Below are 10,328 nucleotides of genomic sequence, written 5' to 3' on the forward strand. Positions count from 1 at the left end.
GCCAGCGGCCGCTCTCGGCCGGAGTCCGCAGTCCGCTCCCAGGACCCAGCTTCCCACAGTCCCACTCCCACATTTCTATCTTTCTAGCTTATTTAATTTTCTTTATCATTTATTCATTTTATGCTTAATTAGAGAATCAGAGATATTGTAGATATACATTGAAAGCTTTTTATTTGCTATTTTATATTTTGAAAGCATGCCTAATAAAAAATATGAAAGTGGTTGTCAAAAATTGAAAAAAAAGAAAAAGAGTTGAAAAATTAATTCTATCTCAACAAGGAGCTCTTGATAAATTTGTTTTTAGTAATAAAGATAATTTTACATCAACTTCAACAGAAGAAGAAAGAATAGATGAACCTTTAGATTCTTTACTTGAGAATGAATTAGAAGAATATGTTGAGAATTTAGGACAAAATAATGATATTAACGATAGTAATATTCAAGAAAAAACTAGTTCTACTAATTTTAATGAAGAATATAAAGAAAATTCACACGAGGGCCAAGAAAAAAATTTAGAGATGAATGAGATATCAAATTCAATTCTTATCAATATTTATGATCCTGGACAATGGAAATGTATTGATCAAAATTTTATAGATCTAATAGTTGAAAAAGGTCCAATTAAATATGAAGAAGTAGATTTTCATAAAGATGAAAATAATAGGCACTTTTCTACATCATATTACATTAAAATATTATCAAATGGAGAAAAACATGAAAGAAGGTGGTTAGTTTACTCAAAAGATTTAGATAGAGTTTATTGTTTTTGTTGCAAATTATTTACTTTAAAATCTAGTACAAGTCAGTTAGTTAACGAAGGTACTAGAGATTGGAAAAATCTTGAATATAAAATTAAAAATCATGAAACAAGTCATGAACATATCACTAATATGTGTAAATGGGTGGATTTAGAAGTAAGATTACAAAAAAATAAGACAATAGATAAAAACATTCAAGAACAAATTAATATACAAAAAAATAAGACAATAGATAAAAACATTCAAGAACAAATTAATAAAGAAAAAGAACACTGGAAAATAGTCTTACTAAGACTTATTGCTATAGTAAAACATCTATCAAAAAATAATCTTGCATTTGGAGGAACAAAAGAAGAGATATATGCAAAAAATAATGGAAACTTTTTAAGCTTAGTTGAAATGATAGCGGAATTTGATCCCATAATGCAAGAACATGTTAAACGTATTCAAGAAGGTGAAATTCAAAATCATTATCTTAGTCATAAAATGCAAAATGAACTAATAGAGTTGCTAGCTTCTGAAATTAAAAAAATGATCATTAAAAAAATAAAAGAAGCAAAATATTTTTCAGTTATCCTTGATTGTACTCCAGATGCAAGTCATCAAGAACAAATGACTCTTATTTTAAGATGTGTTGATACTTCAACAAGTCCAATAAAGGTTGAAGAATACTTTTTAGAGTTTTTAAAAGTAGATAATACTTCGGGAAAATGCCTTTTTGATGAACTTTTAAATATTTTGAAAACATATGAACTTGATGTTAAAGAAATAAGAGGGCAAAGTTATGATAATGGATCTAATATGAAAGGAAAACACAATGGAGTACAAAAGAGGCTATTAGATATAAATCCTAGAGCATTCTACACACCATGTGGTTGTCATAAGTTAACTTTAGTCTTATGTGATATAGCTAATTCATGTCCTAGAGCTATTTCTTTTTTTGGAGTGTTGCGACGTATATACTCATTGTTTGCTTCCTCTACTAAACGATGGAAAATTTTAGAAGATAATGGATGCAAGTTATCCGTTAAATCTTTATCTCAAACTAGATGGGAAAGTCGGATTGAAAGTGTTAAAGCAATAAAATTTCAAGCTCCAAATATAAGAGATGCTTTGATTCAATTAGCAGAAATTAGTGAAGATCCAAAGATAAAAAGTGAAGCTAATAGCTTAGCAACTTATGAGATTGAAAATTTTGAATTCTTATTAGCTATGAATATTTGGTATGACATATTGTTTGCTGTTAATTCAGTTAGTAAAATCTTACAATCTAAAGATATGCATATTGATATTGTCATAGATCAATTAAAGAGTCTTATTGTATATTTAGAAAATTATAGACAAAATGGTTTTATGTCTGCTTTGAATTCAACTAAAGAACTTGCTAATGAAATGAACGTACATCCTATATTTCGTGAAAAACGTAAAATTTATAGAAAAAAACAATTTGATGAAAATATTGGTAATGAAACAATATTTAACGCTGAAGAATCTTTTCGTATTGAATATTTCTTATACATAGTTGATGAATCGCTTTGCTCAATTGAAAGTAGGTTTGAACAATTTAAAACGTATGAAAAAATTTTTGGTTTTTTGTTTGATTTGAAAAAATTAAAAGCTTTAGATGATGTTGAATTGAAAGAATATTGTCTTACTCTCGAAAGTGCACTAAAATATGATGAACATTTAGATATTAATGGACTTGATTTGTTTTCAGAATTGAGAGTGCTTAGGGAAAATTTAAAAGTAGAGATTAATAGTCCAATTGAAGTGTTGAACTATATAAAGTGGTTAGATTCTTTTCCAAATACTTGTATTGCTTATCGTGTACTATTGACTATACCCGTAACAGTTGCTTCTGCTGAAAGAAGTTTTTCATACTTGTATTGCTTATCGTGTACTATTGACTATACCCGTAACAGTTGCTTCTGCTGAAAGAAGTTTTTCAAAATTAAAATTACTAAAATCGTATTTAAGATCGACCATGTTACAAGATAGATTGAATGATTTAGCAATATTATCTATCGAAAATAATATGTTAGAAAGTATCGAATATAAAACTTTAATTAGTAATTTTGCAACTCAAAAGTTAAGAATGAGATAAAATCTATTATGAGTTGTACCACTTAGGCCTCATCTAATATTTCGCATTGGGCCCCAAAATTCCTAGGTATATGTTTTCTTCATGATTGTTGTAAATGTTTTCTCTGGGAGTTTTAGTATGCTCCCAACAATGCAATGACAGGATCAAAATTCTGCCCCAAATGAAAAAAAACATTATGTTAAAGTAATAATTTTCCTAAAATATACAATAGGTCTGCATTTGTAGACGCATCTATTTGCTTGTTGTTACATGTTTATACATGAAGTTTAAATATTTCTTCGTGCATTTTTATATGCATATATAGTAACTTTGTGTTTTTAGGCCATTATATTATGCGACTTCAAAACAATAATTCATGCAGAAAAGGTTTTGCTTAAGAAATAGAAAGATTATTTAGTTTATTACTGTGTAGGTTGCTGTAAATTACAGGTTATATCATGATATGCTAGTTTGTTGTTTGCCCCTTACATTCTCACTCAGGTGTTTGTCTTACTCCTCTACCAATTCTTGCATTCCCTTCCAAATATGTACAATAATCACCTTTCATATCTCTTGTTATCCGGATTTCTTTAGATGATCCAGTTGACAAATATATGCTTGCATTCAAAGAAGCAATACCATTACCTGCTAACTTGCCGTTGAAGGAAGTTATGATGTGTTTTCTTAAAGATTCTGTTGTTCCTGTTATAGAGGACTGGCGTAGCTGTGTTGGAATTGTGCATCCTGATGACTGTAAAGAGGTAATTCTGCTTTTTTGGATTAGCAATAAACTTTGGACTGTCTATAGATCGTAAATGGACAGTCACAGAGAAATAAGATAACTATCCTCATTTCTTACCATTCTTCAGATGATACTAGCGTCTCAGGATCACTATGTCACAAATTTACAAATGCAATATCACTTGAGGCGAATAGTTATGCCTGGTGAAAGGAGGCTTTACATTTGTATTCCTTCACAAATAGGTGTACCTCCTGCATGATTCATGTGTCTCTGTGGTGTAGTTAATGCCGACTGCCTCTAGTATAAATATCCTGCTACCTCAAAGTGCTTCTAAAAACTATAGTTAGCTGGTTATACACATTTTATCTACTTGCAGTGTGTATCATGAATCCCATATCAGATTAGAATATCCATGTATTGTGCATTATGAATCTCATTACATCCTGTAGCATGTTCTTGACAGCCATATTATCTCTTTTTACATTTGCATGGGTACAAAAGTACCTCGAAAAATATATGTTTTCCTCTTAGCATCTTAATTGTTTAAATAAACTTACAAGCTCATTTTCATTTTAGACGCATGCATGTGTAATTCATGAACTTCTAACTGGCTAGAGTGTTGGATAAGGTAGTGAATTCACACACAACATCTCAGTTTTTCAGATTACTGAATTTGATATTCCAGTGCACTCAACTGCATGCTAGTTAGTTATAATATCATTAAATCATAGTGAAAACTGAATGAGAAAATCAGAAACAATAGTGTCATAACCCAATACTTCCCAGGTAAGGAATAAATACCATTGAACTGGTTGAACATGTTATAAAAAATCCATGGATCTTTCGAGATAATCTGTGAAGAATTTGGCTGAAAAAGCCACATATATACAAAAAGTTTTTTTTTTCTAGCTCGTAAGATGTTTATGAAGTATTTGCACATTTCAATGTTCAATTAATTGCGAGGTCTTAGATGATTTATCCCTCATGAGTTCATCATTAGGTACACTTGAAATTAGTTTGATAGTCCTGTCACTCTTCTGTGGCTTAGAAACCGTACATGAGTTGACAGAAATTAGGATGCGTTATTTTCGTTTTGAGGTTGTCTCTTGATGTTATTATTCTTTATTATGGGATTCTAATGTCATTTGGTTATTTGAGTTCTTTGATAATGAATGCTAGTTGATAAGAAATGTTACGTGAACCTGCCCACCAACTCCCCATCAATACCATGGTAGGATCCCTTCTTGCAGCTGATTTAGCTGTGGTTATGGATGGTTAGCGGCAGATTGCTGATTTAGAAACTCTCTGTTTATTGAAGAGCTTTCTCAAATTACAGTTAATGCTCCCTCTGGGAACCATTTTGACCAAAAAAAGTACTAACGTTATCATGGATGTTCCTTATGATTTGTGTGGTGGTGGTTATTTTTATTTTCTCTGCTCATACCTTTTTCTATGAATGCCCGTGCAGCTGGATGCACCTGTTTCGTCGTTGATGAGGGGACCGCCACCTTGCGTTACCACATCTATATCAATTACTTGGCCGAGTAATTGATCTGATCGTCGACAAGAAATACCAAATGGTGGTGGTGGTTAAAAATAGCGATGTATATGAAACCAGTTACAGCTTGGGTGCAATGCCTGTTGGCGTCTCTACGCAGGAAAAGATTTTGGAGCTTATAGTTGCGTCTTAAGCGAAACCTTTAGCTTGTACAACTCAAGCAACGCAAAGAGTTCTCCCCGGGCTTGGCTTAAGGAGGATTAGGTTTAGTGTGTTGTATCAGTTGCGTGCAAAGTTCCCTTTTGGCATTTCTACAATCTTTTGCTGTAAATTTTTTTTAGGGCTCATCTTTCTATCGCCTTATGGAATTAGGTGGTTAGAAGATTGATTTCCTTAGTTTTGTTATTAAACATATTTATAAACAGTGTACTTCTGTTATAAAACATATTTATAAACAGTGTATAATCCAATTATCTCCTATACTATCGAATTTGAGAAATTCTTTGATAAAAGAGAGAATATTTAAAGAGATGTAAAAAAGCTAAGAGGATAATATTTGTAGTATACATAGGTAATAAAGAAACTAGAACTAGCAAATAACATCTCCGACTTGGTAATAAATCTTAAATAGGTATCAATATCGGTTTTACCTCTCGCTTATTTGCAATATGTAAATAACAAATTCTATTTCTCTCATTGTTTGATAGTTTGTAGAGTTGAGAGAGCAACCAAAATTTTCTCAGAGAAAAGTAATGACTATATATGTCATACTTGACATCAAGAGGTCACTGAAGAACTGTGGTAACTACATAATTTTTTTTTATCCAAAACAGCAAGCAAACTACACCGCGTAAGTGCTAAAACATCTAAATTCGACAGCATAAACTATAAAAATTGAGCACTTGCTTCGTTGCTCCGAAAATATAAATTTATGTAAATTTTAATTCACAAAGGACATTTTGGTCATTCTACTTTACTTTTATTATCTTCTTATCTAGGGGTGTTAACGGAGCGGATACGGTTCAGATATGGCACTTACCATATCCATATCCACTTACCCATCTCGGATACGGATACGGATACAGATATACGTCGGTAAGAAAAATTCATATCCATATCCGCCAAAATCGGATACGGTTACAGATATAGATGCAGATATATAAACGGATATGCATGTGGATACAAAAAGGATATGAGAAAACTAGATAGTATTTAGAAAAAATATAGTCATGTGATACAAAAAGAGTTCGTTAATATGTTCATTATGATTGAAAAGCTAAGATTAGACATCTTGATCATCAAAATTAACCACAAATCCATAATCTAAGAATCGAAACTATAGTAAGAGTATTACCAATATGCATTCGGATATTTTCGGATACGGATACGGATATTTCACAACAAAACCATATCCGCAACCATATCCTATCAGTAATAGATTTGAGTAACCATATTCGTATCCTAACGTATACGGTTACGGATATTTCCTCGGATACGGATACGGTTTGGCACCCCTATTCTTATCCCATAACCGCATCCTTTCTCATATTTCTCGCTTACCTTCCCCTTTGCTGCCCCCTTTTTTTTTACATAAAGTAACCAGCATTAACTATAAAGTAACCAGCATTGAAGTTTTACCTTGGTCTTACTGAGTCAAAGCTGCTCAACTATAAAACCTCTTCAGTAAGGTGCTGACCAAAGCTTTATCTGAGCTAACAAATTTTTCTTCAATGGCTTTTAAGTAGCCTTTGACCTTACAGCAATCTGAAATAGACCCTCGGATGCTCTTACTGACATGAGACTTAATATGCATCAATCTTAATCGGTTTGATCTTTCCCACCATTCACACATTTATTTCTCATGTGGCGTACTTTCCTCAGCAGGATCAAGTGGTTGATCCACATGAAGCGTCAAGTCCAGATCCATGCACCCTAATGAGAAAAAGATTTTGTCTTTCTAGTCATCAAAATTATCATCACAAAGTATTGGAACAACACAAGCGGTAGGAATAGCTGCAACAATCAAGGATTTAAAATTGTGCTATGAAATAAAACTTGAGTTCTAAACAACTAATATTAGTTTAGAAATAGATATAAAATAAATTTAAGGCTTCCTATGGGCAAAGGTCGCATGATGCATGAATTTATTCTTGCTTTATTAATAAGACTAATAAAAATTAATATGAAGAGATAAATTATTCCACACCTATGGGCCTAGGAAAAATTATTCTTAATATTGCTTTTTAATATCTTATTTCAATTAACCCAAAACAATAATAAATTCAGCTCCGTTTAGATACCATGGTGTTTTACTTGTTTCCATAGTGTTTTTCCCAAAAATAAAACACAATGCATTTGAAAACCATAGTGTTTTTTGAGCTAAATCATCCTCAAACCAAAAATACAACACTTATTTCAAAATACCTTTTAGGTGTTTTAAGTTTGCTGTTTGGTTTTGAGTTTAAGGAGGTGTTAATATAATATCTAACATAATATATTAAATATAATTAATATATAGTTATTATTAACATACTTATTATATTATACTATATTATATTATAATTAATCTAATATATTAGTAATATATTAAATAATATAAATATATAATAATTAAAATATCTTATATAATAATATAATAATGTAAAAATAATGTTTTCATAATATAATAATATTGATTTATATCATAAATTATTATAGTATTATTAATAAACTCTAACATATTAGAAACTATAATATATTATATAATATTAAAATATTTGTAATATATAAATTTATTAATAATATATTAGTAATAAAATAATATTAACATTATTAATAATAGTATAATATTATATTAATAATAAAATAATATTTTTTAAAAGTATTTATATAATATATAACAATAACAAATTGATATACCAAAATAATTAAGTATATAATTATTTGAACGTAATATGTAATATTTTATAATATAATAATAATTATAAAATAACATAACTCATTAAAGTATAATTAATATTATTTTAGAAATATTATATAAAATATAACAATAACAAATTGATATACCAAAATAATTAATATATAATTATTTGAAAATAATATGTAATAATTATAATATAATAATAATTATAAAATAATATAACTCATTAAAGTATAATATAATATAATATAATATAATATTAATACTTATAATAATATTATAATGTAAACTAAATATTATAATATTTTATTTATAATATATTTTATTATAATTAATGTATAATATATTAATAGTATGTTTAATACTAATGTTATAATAGGTCAAACTAATGTTGAACAAAAACACTCAACATGGTGTTTTGAAAATACTTTAAGGAAAAACATAACACCATGGTATTTTTTTACAAAAACACAAAAAGAAAAACACTATGATATCCAAACAAAATCTCTTTCGACTCTTTAGGAGTGTGCATGAGCACATTATTGAAATGAGGGACATCGCTGCTCAACGCAAATCTCTTGAGATAGAAATTTCTAAGTCATTCTTAGTGCATTTTATTTTGAACTCTCTTCTTTCTGAATATGGATCACTTAAAATTTCTTACAATACACTTAAGGAAAAATAGTCTACAAATGAATTATTGACCATGTGTGTTCAGGGGAAAGAGAGATTAAAGTATGAGAAGCCTGAAAGTGCTAATATGACTACTCATAATAAAGGACGCACTGGGAAGAACAATCATGCTCAACAAGAAAAGAAGAGGCAAAATGTGCCAAGAATAAATATGGCGACAAGGACAAATGCTTCTTTTGCAAAAATGTTGGGCATATAAAGAAAGATTGTATTAAGTATAAGAACTGTCTCATAAAAAAAAGTAATTTCATCTATTTTGTGTGTCATGAATCCTTTTTTGTTGAAGTTCTATATAATTCATAGTGGATGATTCTGGTTCTACAATCCATATTGTCAATACCATACATGGCTTTCTTAACCTAAGGAAGCCGAATGGAAATGAAAAGTGCATCTACTCAGGAAATCAGATGCATTCACAAGTAGAAGCAATGAGAACCTTTGGATTGATTTTAAAGACCGGTTTCACATTCAATTTAGGAAATGTCTTTATAGTCCAGAATTATCTAGAAATTTGATTTCAGTTTTAATTAGTTTCTACTAGTTATGATTTTTATTTTTGAAGGAACATATTTTGATATTTTATTGAATAAAGTCCATGTTGGTAGTGAAACCTTAATTGATAATTTATAAAACATTGATGTAGATCCCACGTTTTAATCGAATTATTTGAATATGTATGTTGATATTAGCATAAAGTGGACTTTCATTAATGAGAATTCTTCTACCTTATAGCTCAAGAGATTAGGACATATACCCATAGAGAGAATTAAAAGGTTAGTAAATGATGTAGTTTAAAAACTCTTGATTTTTCTAGTTTTGGTACTTATGTGGATTGCATTAAAGAAGTTCCAGTGTTTTGGAAATCATATATGTTGATATATGTGGACCTTTTACTGCCTACTTATCTAAATGGTCAGAGATACTTTATCTCATTTATTGATGACCATACTAAATATATGTATCTTTATCTCCTTTTTGATAAATGCAGAGTCACTAGATGCCTTTAAGAGCTATAAGGCGGACGTCGAGAAACAAAAAGATAAGAAAATTAAAATTGTTAGATTAGATGGAGGCGGAGAGTGCTATGGTAGGTACACAGGAAATGGACAAATGCCTGGTTTTATTTATAAAATTCCTCAATGATGAGGGCATCATTGCCCAATATAAAATGCCAGGTACACCACAACAAAATGATGTATCAGAAAGGAGGAATAGCATGCTTATTGACATGGTGAGGAGCATGATTAGTAATTCTAATCTTCATGAATCTCTTTGGAACGAAGCCTTAAAAACTGCAGTGCATATTTTGAATAGGGTTCCAGCTAAAAGTGTTCCTAAAACACTATTTGAACTATGGTACGGTGGAAGCCTAGTTTAACTAAATTGCATATATGGATTGTCTAGTTGCATTAAGGATTTATTATACACATAAAGAAACTTGATCTGAGGATAAATGGTTATTTCATTAGCTATTCAGATAACTCTAAGGGATATCGGTTTTATTGTCCTTCACACTCTACAAGAGTAGTTGAGGCTAGAAATGCTAAATTTCTTGAGAATCTAAAACCAGCGTGAGTGCATTTTCTCGTAGGATAGAATTTGAGGAAGCTCATGAGGAAATCAAGTTGTATAATGATAGAGATGTGGTTATTCTT

General features: G+C 30.0%; 1 protein-coding gene across 2 annotated transcripts; it reads left to right on the plus strand.

Annotated features, from left to right (window-relative positions):
- LOC109845586 (zinc finger MYM-type protein 1-like) lies at positions 1–5,566 on the plus strand. Of its 2 annotated transcripts, XM_020414859.1 has the most exons (4): positions 1–950; positions 999–2,610; positions 2,681–3,602; positions 5,052–5,566. In XM_020414859.1, the coding sequence occupies exons 1-3, from the start codon at positions 519–521 to the stop codon at positions 2,860–2,862; spliced, it is 2,226 nt and encodes a 741-aa protein (XP_020270448.1). In that variant the 5' UTR covers positions 1–518; the 3' UTR covers positions 2,863–3,602; positions 5,052–5,566. The 2 variants fall into 2 exon arrangements, with proteins under 2 accessions (XP_020270448.1, XP_020270449.1); XM_020414860.1 differs by lacking the exon at positions 1–950 and having other exon boundaries at positions 968–2,610.

The sequence above is a fragment of the Asparagus officinalis genome, chromosome 6, assembly GCF_001876935.1.
Source record: "Asparagus officinalis chromosome 6, Aspof.V1, whole genome shotgun sequence".
NCBI classification, from domain to species: Eukaryota; Viridiplantae; Streptophyta; class Magnoliopsida; order Asparagales; family Asparagaceae; genus Asparagus; species Asparagus officinalis.